Source organism: Melospiza georgiana, chromosome 14 (assembly GCF_028018845.1).
Source record: "Melospiza georgiana isolate bMelGeo1 chromosome 14, bMelGeo1.pri, whole genome shotgun sequence".
In the NCBI taxonomy this organism is placed as follows: domain Eukaryota; kingdom Metazoa; phylum Chordata; class Aves; order Passeriformes; family Passerellidae; genus Melospiza; species Melospiza georgiana.
The window spans coordinates 4,113,368-4,130,783 of NC_080443.1; the positions used below are offsets into that span (position 1 = coordinate 4,113,368).

Here is a 17,416-nt window from a genome sequence, read left to right on the forward strand (position 1 = left end):
AGTTACTGCAGATTTCAAGTGAAGTAAACTCCTAACTGAAATAATAAAAAGAGGCATGAACTGGGATGGGTGGGTGCTCTGCTTTAGCCAAGAGGGGTGTAGAAACTCCTTCCCATAGAATTGTAATATCACAGAATCAGAGTGGTTTGGGCTGGAAGAGACTTTAAAGCTCATGTTGTTCCACCCCTGCCATGTCAGGGACACCTTCCCCTAGAAGAAGGCAGGTGTGTGCAGAAACATCCAGCTCCATGAAGCCCAGAGAGCAGCACTCCCAGGGCAGCAGTGTGAAATGGGAGCCTCCTCGAGCCAGGTCTCATGAGCTCTTGGAGGTCTATTTCTCACCCAAGATATCTCAGCTACCTTTGGAGGCATAAAATCAGCAGGATGGCTTCTGTGGTAGTGTTGGAAACAAAAAGGTTTTAATAAAAGGCAAAATAACAAAACTTTTTACAGAGAAAAATCGATCTAGATGCAAGAGGTTCTTGCTCCTGATAAAATACTCACAAAAGCCATTGGTTTCTTTGTTCTCCTTTTTCTAGTAAATTGCCCAGGTGGGACTTTTTGGCTCATGTCCCATTGGCTATCCTTAAGTTAAAGGTGAAGTCGCCAAGCCTATGAGATGCCTTTTCCACCTAACTGAGAAGAGAAACTTCTGGGCTTTCTTTTTTTAGGAGACAAAGGATAGTTTTGTCACTCTGTCAACAAGGGGCACTATGGCAGTGTGATTCCAGGACCATTCCCAGGGCAGCAGTGTGGTTCCAGCTGCATTCCCAGGGCAGCAGCGTGGTTCCAGCACCATTCCCAGGGCAGCACTGAGGCTCAGGAGCATTCCCATGGCAGCAGTGTGGTTCCAGCACCATTCCCATGGCAGCAGTGTGGTTCCAGCTGCATTCCCATGGCAGCAGTGTGGTTCTAGCTGCATTCCCATGGCAGCAGTGTGGTTCCAGCACCATTCCCATGGCAGCAGTGTGGTTCCCCAGAACTCCCAGGGGTTCCAGCACCATTCCCAGGGCAGCAGTGTGGTTCCCCAGCACTGCCAGGGGTTCCAGGATCATTCCCAGGGCAGCAGTGTGGTTCCAGCACCATTCCCAGGGCAGCAGTGTGGTTCCCCAGCACTCCCAGGGGTTCCAGCACCATTCCCAGGGCAGCAGTGTGGTTCCAGCACCATTCCCAGGGTAGCAGTGTGGTTCCAGCACCATTCCCAGGGCAGCAGTGTGGTTCCCCAGCACTGCCAGGGGTTCCAGCACCATTCCCAGGGCAGCAGTGTGGTTCCAGCACCATTCCCAGGGCAGCAGTGTGGTTCCCCAGCACTCCCAGGGGTTCCAGGAGCACACCCCTGCTCGCTGCCGTTGCAGTGCTGGAACCAGTCTGTTCTCACTCTGCTGGGAGCCTTTTCATGTCTTTGTGTACTAAACAGTCTGTGCAAGCCGAGGAGATGTGTCAAGGTGTTTGTGGAGAGGTGTGTGGTGGCCCTGTGAGTTGTCTTGGTGACAGCCCATTAGGAGAGGGCTGGGCTGGCACAGCCAGAGCTGAGCTCAGTCAGTCCTGCAGCTCTCCCTCGTTAGCCACAAGTACAAAGTGCAGCTATTATGGATCAGGGATTTAGGACTGGGCCCTTCCAAGCACCAAGAGCTGTCCTTGTGATTAATAAAGTAAGTGTAAAATCACTGCAGGGACGTTTGAAAACAGTTCTTCTGGTCTGCAGCTGGTGGAGCTGAGTGGCTTTAAGATCAAGGCAGATTGGCATTTGGAAAGAAGCGATTTCTGCTCCTTGAGTTTATCAAATAATAGCAGGAACAAAAAAAGCTGATCCCACATATATTTCTTGCATTTCAGAGCAATAGCTCTATCATTTCAGAAAGCTTGTGAGGTACTTTGAACTTGACCGTTCCTCATGCTGAGTAGGAAAACGGGCAACACATCTAAATAATGTGCTTCAAGGGCCTGAATTAGAGAGAGGAATTTGAACTACACAGCTGGAGCTAGAAAGCACCTGAAAAAGAATCCAAGGCTACTTTCTGTAAAGTGTCTGGTGTAATCACAGCTATTAGATTGCTACAAATAAAATGCTAAGGAAACGAGGTGGTGAATGCAGTGGCAAATGTTTATTTACTGAATTTGTTCTCAGCTGGTGGGAGAGTGATCCTTTCACCATGCCAGTGAGAGGGTCCCAGGGAAAAGGGAACAGCTGGTGAGTAGAGCTGAAAGCTTTGAATCCGTTCTCTAAAACCCAGAGACAAGTTCACCTGAATTAAAAAGGTAGAATTATAATGGGTGTTATCCAGTCGTGTAGTTTAGGATACACTGCTAGCAGAATGCACAGAGAAAAGCAGGTAATTTCATATGCCATAAAAAACTTGAAGGGTTTATTTCAGAATGAAAACAAGGGCAGAAACTGCAAAGATTGTAGTACTATAAGCTAGAAGAGAAAAGACAATAAATCTTAGTTTAAAAAACCCAAATTAATAAAAGCATATTCAGCCTTGAGCTCTCTGTTTACCTAAAAAGTGCCATCTTCTCTATACACTTTCTAAAAATAAGCATTAGAATAAAATACATACACTATTATATTCTCTATTGAAAATATAAAAATGGCGCAGAAATACAAAATGTAATGTAGCATTTGATTCTTTAGTCACTACTATTTATTCTTTAGTCATTATTTCTAGTCATTATTTTTACTGTGTCTAATGTCTTTGATTTGAAATGTATCTAGATCTGAATGTAGTTCATCCAACTCCTGTAATTAATAACTTTTATAGAAAATTAGGCAGCCTTGCTAGTGATTGCAGATATGTTTCCTGTCTTGCTTAGAAAAGAAACAAGAAATTAAAAGATTTGATGATAATTCTTATTAAGGAGGTTATGATAAGGGTAAATAAAATCAAAAATAGTGGATCAGTATTCCTGTATCACATCATCAAACAACATTTTTTTAAACTTAGAGTAAAGGTGGTTATGATCTACTAATTCTTTAAAAATTGTGGCACAGGTTTTCCACAGATCTCCAAGTAAAACTTTTTTATGGACTGCTATAACATCACTGAAGTTGCTGTGCTTCATGGGAATACAAAGAATGCCACTCATGGCTCTGAAGAAATTGCCAGATTGATTTTCAGGAGTTTGGGTCCTAAATGACTGTTTAATAAGAATGTCCACCAAGATTCTAGCATGGAAGGAAGATCAAAGCAATTACTTAGCTCTTGCAAAATGAAGTAGGGAAAGTTCCAAAGTATCAAAGTATGCAAGCTGAAGTAGCAGGAAGTCTTCAACAAAACCTGGGAGATGAATGGGATGCTTGAGAAAGGCTTTTCAGGGCCAGGTTCCAATTTTGCATAGTGCCTGCTTGGTTTTGTTCCATGTGCTCAATTAATATTATGTATAGTTTTATAGCATTATCATAAAGAGATCCTTAAAAAAAGGAGACAAAAGTGAAAGCCAGGCCCTTCATTCTGTTGCTTTTTTTGCTTCTTTCTTTTCATGAGCTGCAGCCTCTGCCACTTTGCTTGCTGTCCCCTGGACTTTCTCAGTGACACCGTGGATATTCTTCCCAATGGGTTTTTGAATGTCGTCCCCAGTGGTGCATTCTAACTGACTCAAGTTGTGAGGCAGATTGTGAAAATTGTGCAGTCAGGACCACTGCAAAAGTAAATCCCCTTCTGCAGCTGCTTTATTTGCAGTGGGACGCCGATGGCTGTTCAGGAAAAGCAACTCAGCCAAAAAAAACCAAAAAAAAGGCACTTCAATATTTGGAGGTTTCGTCCTTGGAAGGAAGAGTTTGCTTCTTGACTTCTTTACCTTCCAAGCTGTTTCCTGATCTTTCCAGCCTGAGGGAGAGGAGCTGTAGGGAAATTCTGGGGGGGTGCATGTTCAGTGGTTGTACCACATGTATGTCTGTGAATGTTTTCATGGCAGCAAGGTGTGGGAACTGTTTCAGGCTATGTGAAAAACGCCAATCACTTGTTTTTAAAGTTTTAAAAGTTTAATAGTAATAAAATGGTTATAAAAATAGTAATACAATTAGAGTAATAATAATATGGACAATTTGAATTAGAACAATATGAGACAATAGAGACAAAGAGTTATGGACGTCCGGGTACCTTTTCTGGGCAGCACAAGCCCGGAAAAGATCACACATTTACAGAGGATTAACCCTTAAAAGCAACAGCCTGACATATTCATGCACCTCATACATGATGCATAAATTCCATTCAAATACAGGATTCTGTCTGGTCATCATCAAATTCTTCCTCTGAATCCTAACAAGAAGTTCGTTTCTTCTGATAAGGGAGCAATAAATTCTCTTTCTCTGAAAGATTCAGGTGTCCTGTGGCTGCTATCTCGCTTCAAGTCCTTTCTTTAAAAACAGTATCCTACATAGCACATAGCATAGTTTCTATTTTAACAGTTTTTATAACCTAAAACTATATTTAACACAGTACTTAAGAGAATTAATACAGCATTACTTTCTAACACAACACATATAATATTCATTTTAACATTTGCAAAAAGCCAATCATAAAATATATTAATTTTTCAAAGGTACAAGGAGACAAAGCCTTGACTCGGACATTATGGAGGGAAGGAACCTCATGTGAGAATGCAGTGAGTGCCATTGGCCCCAAAAAGGACCAGATTTTTCCTTCCCATTCTTGGCAGATGTTTGACTGATACTTTCTCAAAAACTTGCAGGAATGGGAACACTGCAAATTCTACAGGCAGCCTCTGTGGGCTCTCCCCTAATGTTCAACTGCAACCTTTCTTGGTGCAGCTGAAACCCATTTTGGGGTTATATATTTAGGTTATATTTATTATCTCTTATCCCAAGTGGAAAAGGAGAGTAGTTCCCAGTAATTTTTACATATTTGGCTGTAAAAGCTTTCCTTATACTTCCCTGACTATACAAATCAATATTTTTCAAAACTGGACCCACTGTTGCAGCTGCAGCCTTACCTGTGTGAGTGCACTGGAATGATTATTCCACACTTCTTCCACAGAACATACAAACCAATACACCAGGAAATGCTTGAGCACTTTTATCAGCAAGTTGCTGTTGTCTCACATTCAGCTCATTTTGACTCCACATTCTCTTCTGTCTTGTGAGTCATCTGCTCTATTGTAATTGGCAAGTTAATTGTTTCCCTCACACAAAATGCTTTTTGCTTGCCAAATTGAGTTGCATCCTGCTATTTTAGACTCTCCAAATTGTGAAAATTGTTTTGAACACTAATCCTCTTCTTCCTGTACTTGCAATGGCTCCCAACTTTGTGTCATCTGAAAGGCTTGATAAGTTCTCCCTGCCTTCTGGCTTTCAGGAAATATTGAATGATTCTAGAAGCAGAACAAACCCCATGAACCACGTCATCCATCTCTGCACTTGACAGTGGGCCATTGATAACTGTTCTGAATACAATCTTTCAGCAGGCATCTACCTGCCTTACATTAGTTTATGGTAATTCTCCTGCTTTTGAACTGCTCCTGTTTGGCACATCTCCTCCTCATCCATCACTGCATGCTGAAAGTGATTATGATTTTGTTCTCCATTTGTTTCTGGGTTGAACTGAAGCAGAGCAGGTTGAATGCTCAGCGAGTTAATGTTCTGTGTGCTGGGTGTGTGTTGGTGTTTGGTGAGCCTGGATTGTGTTCTAAAAATAAACAGATTTTCCCAGTGCTTCCTGCAAGCCTGGCCTGAGGACTGGAGAGTAAAGCAAAAGAACAAATAAATATCCTTGAGATTCTCCATGCAGAACTCTCTTAGCCTGTATTTGTCTTGATCATGATAGATGAGGATGGAGCTTTTTAGTGTTCATAAATTCCTGTTGCTGACCTCAGTTCTATAGATTCTGGATATAGTGGTAACAATCAGCCTGTGTAATTTGGATGGATTTGGTTCTTTAAAACCTGCAGTTCTTTTTATAGTCATTTAAACAGTAAACTACTTTTTAGCCTTTTATTGTGTTTGAAATGGAAACTTGACTTTGACTCAGTTTCTGGCAGGTGGTTTATGGTCTGTGACAGTGGATATGTATAAAACTGTTGAAGCAACAGCTTGTGTTAGTACCTTTATACAGGAAAAAAAAAACAAACAAACTTTTTATGCCTTAAAAGTCAAAATTTTAATTTTTATTTTGGCACTTCTAGAGGTATTCAATCTGCCTGATGTATTTCAAACCATAGGCAAGGGCTGAACTGTTCAATACATCTAGAGACAAATTAAAATACCTGTCTGGGAAAAAAACATCAATTTAGTGAAATAATTGACTTTTCTCAGTGGAAACTGCAGAATACAAAATGTGGCAACTCATACAACTCATCTGTAGACTAGAGTTAACTATGTAAATTAGGTTACAAAACCCAAACAAACATAGAAACTCTGCCTAAAAAAATAATGGAGATAAAGTACAGTATGCTTAATGCAAGCCCTATTGAAATAATGGTTCATTGATATTTGCATCTGCTATATTAGTGAAAAAAATGAATGTGGACCAAATTCTGATAGCCTGGCTTTGCATTAGAATGCTTTTTTATGAGTCATTTCACTTATAACAATAGACTTATTTGCAGAATGCATCATTATTATTCATCAGTAGTAACCCAGTGAGTCCAAACCAGCCACAACTGTCAGATGCTTTTAGAATTAAGCATCATTTACTTCCCTTATCCAGCCTGCCATGGAGGAAATGACCCTACTCTTTCACTGACTGTATTTTGCACCTATCAAATCTGATAAATGGGGTTTGTTGCTCCCCTGCTTTCACTCAGAAATTTTAACACAAGCATTTTCTTCAGTGTGTGGCAGAATAATGTGGGCTCCCTCCTGAGGCACTTTCACCTGCTGGGCCATTGGCCTTGAGGCTCCAAACCCTTCTCACTGTGGGCTTTTTATTGCCTGTGCTGGAACAAAAACTCACTAATTGAGAGTTTCCCTGTGCCTCTGCTCATGATGCTGTGTCACCTGCTGCAGGTGACCCTTCCTTGGCAGGGGGGCTGGACCTGCTGATCTCCAGAGGTCCCTTCCACCCCCAGCCCCCTGTGGCTCTAAATTCCTTGGGAATAAGAGATTTCTCTGCCTTGGCTGCTGCAGAGGTTCCATTTTCCTGCAGAAATCTAAAATATGTGAGGCAACAACCAAAAATATTGCATGGAAAAAAAATTACAAGAGTGTAGGTTCCAAGCCTGCTCTCATGTTATATTTGGTGGTTTATGGAGGAAGTGAATTGCTTTTTTATAAATGCCTTACACCCCCTTGCTCTTAGTGTGGTCCCCAGCCATGAAAAGAAGGTCTGATCAGGTTCTTAGTATTACATTGTTAAAGATAAATGGATATTTCATAAATGTTAGCATGTTCTTTATAATTTGTAAATGTTAGAATTTACAAAAAGGCATCTCTATTAATGCAAAAAGACTGTTTCTTTATTCTATATGAACAGGTAATCTCAGCATTTCAGTCAGTGTCATTTCTAGAAAGCTTGGTTAGTAGAACCTGTGCCAGACAAAAGAGTAAGAGGTGGATGAAGCCTCCACAGCTATTCCAATCCCAAAAAAGAAAACAAAACTAAAACAAAGATTTGTTGAGTTACTGTCAGTGTCTGCAAGAAAACATTATTTTTTAAATGGAATTTTAAAAAAAAATTTGTTTAACAAAAAAGCCATTTTTCAATGGCACATTTTAAATTGTATTCCCTAGGTTTAGTGGGGCTTCTTTAGTCTGTTATGATATGATCATGGTGGACTTGACTAAACTGCAATGAGCACTATTTAAATTTACCTTTAAACATTTAGTATTACACTTTCAATACATGTTGTGAATATATTAGCACATTATAGGTGGAAAGAAAAAATTGTTATTTCTTCTACTACATGTCCATGAAATCTCTAGGAGTTTACAGTGGATCTGGCTCCAGAATTAACCAAACTCTCCATCGTTGATATTTCCTTCACACTCACATTTTTTATTTTGGTATACAGCAGATCATTGTACTTCTGTAGGTTTAAAAGCATCTAACCACATAAAGTAGGTGATGGCAGCTTGGTGAGATCATTGTTCCACAGGTGACCCCCCTTGAGCAGTGAGTGGAGTTTGGCTTTCTCCTGGTCAATTTTAGGCACTCAGTTTAAGACTTAAGAAAAGAACTGTGTTCTGCAATATACACAGGAGCAGATTAAATAATGGGTTTGGGTTTTAATTATTTTAAACAATCTGAGCAAATGTGGTTCAGAGTGTTCACAGAGTCAGATTTCTATGTTGATGCCTTCTGTTTGGGAATTCTGTGGGGTAAAGATGGATTTCTGTGGGAGACAGGGCAGAAACCAATAAGTTTGTCAGGAATAAAATGAAATAGAAATATGTATCACAGCTATGATTAATTCTTGGGTTTTGAACCACAGCTCCAGTGCATTTCTAATTAAATCAAGGTAGGTGACCTCTAATACAGTTTTTTCAAAATCTCAAATTCTTTTTCATCTTTTGTATTAAGAGGCAACCTAACTGGACCTTTGACATTTTTTGTATACCAATATTTGCATATATCCATAAAAACAGCTGCAAACTGAATTTGTGTCTGTACCTGATTGTTTCCTCCCCCCCATTATTGTAGCTATAATTAAAACAGCTCTTCCCAACATGGACAGAGAAGCCAAAGAAGAATATTTTGTGGTCATCCAAGCAAAGGACATGGGAGGACATATGGGTGGACTCTCTGGAACTACAACAGTGACCATTACCCTCAGTGATGTGAATGACAATCCTCCTAAGTTTGCACAGAGTAAGTGCCATTGTATGTATGCGTGCTCCTATTTAAAAAGCTATGGTGTTTTTCTTTTTTTTTTTTTCTTAAATTCAAGTATTTTTAAATCTTCATATTGCCTGGATTTTTAATGTCATTTAAAAGATGTAGCTGTGACTACATCACAGCTGTGAGAAAGGTTAATCATGCTCTACCTGATTAAGAGCTTAGAAAAAAGAGAGTAATGTCCACAACAGTGTTCAGATCTCTGCCTTCCTTGTTACCCCTCTTACACCCACCCAAAAGGGCCTGGACACTGCTGAAAACATATTTATTTGGACACTGCTGAAAACATATTTATTTCCTCTCAGTGCAGTTGCTTCTGTGTGCTTTGCTGCTTCCATCTCATGCAGACAAGTGACACCACCAGTAAAAGACACATATAACAGATAAAAGGAATAAAAGCCTTGACTAATTAGGCAATACTGAAGAAAACAAAGAAGATAAGTCTGAATCTAGATAATTGTTGATCTTTAATTCAAAATCCATATTTTCTACTGTGGTTCCAATGGGTATCTTGCTGAGTTAGGTTAAAATGATTTGGCATCCTGCTGAGATTCTCTGCAAGCTTTGTAGTCTGTTTCCAAGATGAAGACAAAAAAGAAAAAAAAAAAGAGGAAGAAAAGCATAATGACTGGATTGATTTTATTTGGAGCTGGTGCAACCTAATACACTATTAGAAACTTAGCATTTTATCCAGCTTGTTCTGGAAAATTAAAGTTAAAAGTTTTTTGAGGCTGCATCCAGATTTTGCATCATTTTTGTTTTCCTAGAAGCATGTTTTTCTAACAAAGTGCTCAGGAACCAGTGTAAAGGTAATTTTTTTCCATCTGTGGATGACTTCAAATCCACTTTTGCCCTATTCTGAGGTCACAGAGTAAAATGAGTTTATCCTACTGCTCAGCATTTGATAAATCTGCTTCTGTACCCTGTAGAAAATGTACATAGAGAGAGAGAGAGAAATCTAATACAAATAAGCAGAGGCAAAAGCTTATTTTCAAAATATATATTTTATTACCTCATCTTAGTGGTTTTTAACAGATAAGCACTCTGCACAATAAAAGGTTTTCTCTCATAAAGCAGGAAATGCATAAATTTTTGACTTTGTGTCCTGTTGCACTGCCTTTCCCTGTGTCAGTGTTTTCCAAGAATTTCCCTAACAATGCCATGCCCACAGCTGAACTCTATCACCAGCCTGCAGAGGGATGTCTCTTTTATACCTGCAGTGTCCTGTGGCTCCCCTCAGGGAGCACAGACCTGCCTTTGCCAGCTTACCTGGCTTTCCATTGCACAGCACTGCCCCAGGAAGCCAACAGGGCAAAAATCTGACCCAAAATCAGCGGCACAGCTGGTCCAAACTGGGGCAGCCCAGGGCCACAGCATGTGGGGGTGAAACTGCCCTTTCCCAGGGCTTTTGGGCACACTGCATCCCTATCCCTGGAATACATTTGCTCCTGGATGAGTTTTCCTGCAGCATCGAGGAAGGTGCTGCCTCTGAAGCTGTTACAGCCCCTGCAGGGTTTGAGCTTCCCCCTAGGAATAACCACTGATCATTATGCAAATTCTTAAGGAAAAAAAACCTGCTTGTTTTATCACTGGGTTATTTTATTTTATATATATATATAAATATATATATATATATGTTCGTGTGCGTGTATATGTGTATATATATATGTATTATATATATGTGTATATATATGTATTTTATATATATGTATATGTATGTATTTTATACATATGTATATATGTATATATATATGTATTATATATGTCTATATATACATATATATTATTTTATATGGTTATTTTATTTATATTTTACTGGTTGTTTTATATATATTTTATATATATACGGGGTTATTTTATTTTTATATATGTATTATATATATGTATATATGTTTATATGTGTAATATATATGTGTTTATATATGTATTATATATATGTGTATATATATGTATTTTACATATATGTATGTATTTTATACATATGTATATATGTATATATATATGTATTATATATGTCTATATATACATATATATTATTTTATATGGTTATTTTATTTATATTTTACTGGTTGTTTTATATATATTTTATATATATACTGGGTTTTTTTATTTTTATATATGTATTATATATATGTCTATATGTTTATATGTATAATATATATGTGTTTATATATATGTATTATATATATGTGTATATATATGTATTCTATATATATGTATATGTATGTATTTTATACATATGTATATATGTATATATATGTATTATATATGTCTATATATACATAAATATTATTTTATATGGTTATTTTATTTATATTTTACTGGTTGTTTTATATATATTTTATATATATACTGGGTTATTTTATTTTTATATATGTATTATATATATGTATATATGTTTATATGTGTACTATATATGTGTTTATATATATGTATTTTATACATGTGTATATATATGTACTATATATGTCTATATATATGCGTATGTACATATTTTTAAGTAATATATAATTAATAATAATTTTATAGCGACAGAATTTGATTAGAGCAAGGTTTTTATATTTATTGTTCTTTTTATTTTAAAGAACATAAGTATTTTAGGACTATAAATCTAAATATTGAAACGTATAATAAACATATAATAAATATATATCCATATATATTTATTATATAAATAACATATAATATTATTATGTATTGTGTAATTATTGCTGGGTATTATGTATTTATTGCTTTAATGATGAGCCATAGTAACATTGGATCTGGGTGTTATTACAAATTCTGCCTTTTAAAAGGTGCCCAGCACCACAGATTAGCCACGACTCTGCCCTTGGACAAAAGCTGAGCAAATCTGACTTTGTTATTTTTTTTTACACTGTTGAAGCACAGTTTGCATTTGCCTGGAAAGGAAAATAAAAAAGGATCAAACTTACAATAAGCCCAGCCAGAATGAAATAGAAATTCATAAGATGTAATACATGCTGCTTGCACAATAAATGGTAATGAGCTCGGGAAACAGGGTGTTCTATCAGGTTATTGTTTCCAGGCAGGACAGAAATGTATATTTATGGTTTGATTTCAGAGAGTTAGCCTCCTGGGTTTTAGAAATGAAAAAGATGAACTTTCACTACTTCTGTGATCTCTCTGAAATAATTTTAGAGGCGTTTTATAAGTCACTGAAGTTTTTAACCTGGCAGTTTACCACAGAATTGTAATGAGAGGAACTGTGCACTGCTGTGGAAACCCAGGGCTTTCAAAGATGCCCAGTGTGGATATTCTGGTCAGCTCAGCACTACCGTACAATTCATAATTCTGGGGAGGAATTTGTGTAAAAGAGTAAGCTGCATCATAACTTTTAAATTTTTCTTAATATTTTGTAAACTGTTTTAATAAATCTGCGAGCAAAATTTCAACTTAATCATGCAATCAGCTGTGCCTGGAGATTCAAACCACAAAGTGTGGACAGCAGAGTAAATGATGAATGCATAATTTAATCTCCCAAGGCACTTCATTGCTTTGGCTGCTCATTGTTTTTGAGCCATTATGGATATTCTGAGGAATCTTGATGATCTCCAAATTATCTCTAATAATTTAGCCTAGCAACATTAAAAACAAGTCACTTTGGGATTTCATTGTGCAGCTAATACATGTATTTGTGAATTCCTCAGTTTCCTTCCTATTTTTAACTGTTGCTCCTGAAATAATTTACAACAGGTAAAGCCAGAACTCCAGAACATTGTTTTTGGAAAATTATTACCTGCTCTTAACAGATTGTCTTAGAACAACAGGGAAGACAGGGAAGAACAAGGCCAGAATCCTGTGTCAAAATTATTTTAATGGTCTCTTCTATTATCCTTGAATTCTTTGCTTATTTTAACTCCTGAGCAGCATTTTGTTTGATTAGCTCCTATATTAATCTTAACTTCAATAAGAGTCAATTATAAAGAGGTAGAAATATGAGGACTCTAGAAGGAATTTTGGGTATAAAATGTGTGTCTTGTTTTTAGAGTAATGTTAGGAGCAGGGAGATACAAAAGAAAATAGGTATTTTGGGTTTGTCCTTGAAAAATTCTACCTAAAATAATATATCTAAATAGATTTTTTTGATCCTTTTTAGCTTAAAAGTTTTGAAGCAGGTGTAACAAAAAATAAAATATTGACAATTTGAATTGTAATTTCTAATGGATTTTAGTGTGACTCTGCAAAAAGTAGTAAACACAGTAATGATTACTATGAAAAGTTATTGTTTCCAGTAAAAAAAAATTAGGAGTTTCCTTGAATGTTTCCTGATTCGTTTCGTACCACAAAAGTGAGGAGGAAGGGTTTAAACAAGCAAAATGAAAGTACATTTTAAACAGTAATAAATATTTCAAGTTATATAGAAAATATTTGAAGTTATGTAAGTATTTACACAATAGATTTTTAAAGAATTCGACCAATTTTTTTGTGGATTAAAAGCCAAAGTTTCTTGGTTGAATTGTGACTCCTTGACAATAAAATATCTGTATAAAAAGATAAGTTCTGCAGTGTTGAAAGGAGCTCAATATTTGTGTTTGCCAACACAAAACATCCCTGCAAGGCAGAAGGAGGAGACTGCTGGAATGGACAGGACACTCAGCCACAGTAAAGTGAATATTCTTGTGTGAGGACCACACTGTGCTGCTTTCAGTCAATAATTTGTGTAAATGGGGCTTGGGTGCAGATCTCAAGAGTTGGTGTTGGGGACGTGTAAATATTTAATGCATCCAGGGGACACTGGAGCAGCTGTCATATTCAGTCTTTTCCTCTTTTTTGTAAGGTCTCTATCACTTCTCAGTCATGGAAGATGTTGCTCTTGGTGAACCAATAGGAAGGGTGAGAGCAAATGACCTGGATATTGGAGAAAATGCCAAATCATCGTATGATATTATTGAAGGAGATGGAGTGGATGTGTTTGAGATCACTACGGATGCCCAAACTCAGGATGGCATTATCAGAGTGAGGAAGGTAAATCATATCTCTGTTAAAAATTTAAATATTTATTAGACATGCAACTACTCAGCCAGACTCAGCTCTGTGAGAAGATGCTGCATTTCCAGGGGTTCTTTCATCCATGGATGAGGTGTCAAGCCAGTGGAGTGATGAAATGGGGTGTCCTGGCCATGGTTCTCTGAATTTTCATTGAGAAAATTCACTGGGGAGACATCCATGGGTGCTGGAAATATTAATCTTATCTGGGCTCCAGTGTGGTCACATCATGACACCACCAAGCTTTTGTTTCCTTGGTTCCAAAAGAAAAGAGTAGATTAAATTCCACTTTGGTGGTGGTTTAAATTTCTATAAATCTTTGCTGAGTATCCATAAAATAACTTCTCTCAATTATTTGATTTCCTGTGTAGCTGTTCAGAGAAAAATAAATCACGGTGCATTAATTAAATTACCTGATATTTCAGAGCTTAGTCTTCTACCTTTTTCTCATGTTGAGCTGTCTTCACGTAATGAACAGGGATTTCACTGACTTTTATTAAGGAGATTGGTAGTTTCACATGAGAAGTGACAAATTTGGGCCTTAAAGAAAACCATGTTACCTTTTCTACGCTTGTACAGTCTTGAAGTGTGAAGGTGAGGTATTTGCATGTACACAACAAAAACATCACCCAATTATCTACAGAAATATGGGGAGAGGCAGCATAGAAGAAAACCAAAATAAACCCAGGGAAACATTAATTGCAGCTTTAATTGTCACTATTTTCTGGGGAAGGAGAAAAAGCTGTTCCTCGTGCTGTGTTCTAAGAAAGGATATTAATATAATTTATAGGAGTGGCAGAGGGTTTTAACTGCATAGCACAGATCACTGTAAATGAATCTTTGTTTATAAAAACCAAAAGTAAACAAAACCCAAACCACGATATTCCAGTGAGAAAAGGTGAATCCAGTAGGCACAGGTAATTAATATTCCACTTGTACCTGTCATTAAAGAGGTCAGGCAGATTGCCTGTCAAAACTTTGTGTTCACTCTTTCTCAGTGAGTAGGTCAGCACTGTAGCTTTATAATAAACTGTTGTATATTTATCTAAATTTATATTTGCTTTGCTAAAGAGAAAATTATGATATACATCCCAACTCTTCCTTGCTGTTATTTATTGTGTGCTGTGGCCTCTCCTGTAAGCTGAGGCAATTAGCCTTTTGCCCCAGTTCCCTTGGCTTTATTTCATAACTGAATCTCAACCATAATGTTGTTTCATATTTTCATTTTGACAGCAATAATAATTTTGGTTCTACTCCAGTAGATGATGTATGGAGGGTACTGCTCACCAACAGATTTTCTTCAGCATAAAATCATGGGCTTTAGACAATGCTGAGTAAATTTTCAATATGATATTCTGATTAGGCATGACTAAATGTATTGGGGTGCTGTCATTTCTGTAAAGCATATGAAAAGCAATTGAAGGAGTGCTACAGGAGCCATGATTGGCAAATTGTGAATATGCTGATTTATAAATCCCCATTCATAATTTCAAAAGCGTACTAATTTAAGAGCTGCAAAAGAAGCAAGATTTTCTTGTGTTTACTAGAATTTGTGAGCAAGAGCAAATCCCTTTAGAGCTTGATTCATACCTGAAAAAAATCCACAGAATTTGAAGATATACATATTGAAGGCTTTGACAGACTTCCTGAAGATTCCTGTTTGTGCTCTTGCTGGTATTTGCATTACAGATTCAGAGTGTCTATGTCCTCTTTTTTTTATGCCTCAGACATTATAATGCAAATCTTAATATCTTCCCAATGCTTGGCAATTTGCATCTTTGAAATTTGAATGGTTGTGAGACACAAGAGAATTATGAAGTGAATATACTGATGTGCTTCAAGACACAAACTTGAATCTCCCATAATGAAAAAGTCTAACACTCAAAAGTGTCACAGATTTGGGGTTTATTTGGTGTTTCAGTCCCTTAAATCCACTGAGTTTTCATCTTTTATGAGTTAATATAGGACTGTAAAATAGTAAAAACAGTGGTAACATGGCAGGTATATTGATAGAATAAAGTAATTTGTTTTGTGATTCTGTCTGTGGGGAAAAAAAAAGAGAAATGATACAGAAGTAGAAATTGCTACAGTTTTAAGAAATTCCTAAGAGATGTCTAGCTCATTTACTCCTGTAAACTGAAATACAGAAGTACTTGTAGTGCAAGAATATTGAAGTACCTTCTCATATGATTAGCTCTACATTTTGTTTCTCCTATCCAACAAATAATAATTTCTAGTTCTTTGCATTTCTCACATTGTTCTGGAAGTAATAAAATATTTATTCTTTGTGGAGCCAGTTGAATTTGTTTTCTTATCTCCAGCCAGTAAAGCATTGATGAAATGCATTATTGGTATGCAACTTGTGTCATCCCAAACAAATTTGTAGTATTTGTCTGATATGTAATTGTAATGGTATAATTCATGAGAGGGAATATTTCAGTAAATTTCTTGTGAGAAACAGGGAAACAGTGCTGTGTTCTCTGAGGCTGGTAAATAAACAGATTCTATAGAAAACCCGGAGGTTGGGTTTTCTGGGAGAAGGAAGTGCTTGCTTTGAAATGATTCCGTGTGCTTAAAAATGCACATAACTCCCATCCATCAGCATTGGCACCACTTGTTCTCTGATAAATGACATTTATCCTTGTCCTTCTCAACAGCCACTGGACTTTGAGAGCAAGAAGTCCTACACGCTGAAGGTGGAGGCAGCCAACATCCACATTGACCCTCGCTTCCTCAGCGGGGGCCCCTTCAAGGACACGGCCACCGTCAAGATCGTGGTGGAGGACGCTGACGAGCCCCCGGTCTTCTCCTCGCCCACCTACCTGCTGGAAGTACATGAAAATGCTGCTCTCAACTCTGTGCTGGGGCAGGTGACGGCCCATGATCCCGACGTGTCTTCCAGCCCTATAAGGTAGGGCTGCTTTAAGGGGTTTTTTGGGAGCGCTGCTGGCTGATCCCAAGTGTATTCCCCAATCGCTGTGTGGCTGTTTTCATGCTGCTCTCTTTCTGTGAAAATGCCAGGGTAGGGTTTGGTTTATGATGTCAGATTTATCAGTTCAGATCATTTTCAAAGTCCCCGAAATGCTCCTTGCCATAGGAGTAGTCTTATGAAACAGAGGAATGCAGTGAAAATGAGAAATGTGAGTGGTTCTTATGAGAAATGAGGTTGGATGGGGTTGAATCATCAGAGTGTATCTCTGCAGTGAATTTAAATAATCCAGTAGTGTCTGCACTAACAATACTGAGTTTGTGCCATGCAGTTGTAAGGTTGTCAAAACATATTTTGTATTCCTTTGTCTAAACCCATTCCTGGTTTAAAGATACAAAGTCAGAGATGATTATGCCCATATGACTTCTGCATCTTCAGTCTATAGCATTTTCCCTTTTTGATCTAATTTGAACAAAATCTTTTATTCCACTTGGCTCAGATCAGTGGGTTTTATCTGTTTTGATGAGTGCACATGTTCCCCTCCCCCTTGGTAGTGATTGCATGGTGTGCTGAGTGTTCCAAAACACATTCTGCTCTGTGTAGTACTGCCTGCTAAAGGCATTAGGAAAACCAACACCAAAATGTGAAATTCATAGCAAAAGTATATGTGGAGAGAGTCTATTTAATA

General features: G+C 37.5%; 1 protein-coding gene across 1 annotated transcript in view; it reads left to right on the forward strand.

Moving 5' to 3' along the window:
* CDH8 (cadherin 8) overlaps positions 1-17,416 on the forward strand; it is a 165,589-nt gene that overhangs the window by 82,961 nt on the left and 65,212 nt on the right. The window contains exons 5-7 of the mRNA XM_058033963.1: positions 8,598-8,765; positions 13,591-13,778; positions 16,457-16,710. Coding sequence (XP_057889946.1) covers positions 8,598-8,765; positions 13,591-13,778; positions 16,457-16,710 — 610 coding nt within the window. The remainder of the gene's footprint in view (positions 1-8,597; positions 8,766-13,590; positions 13,779-16,456; positions 16,711-17,416) is intronic.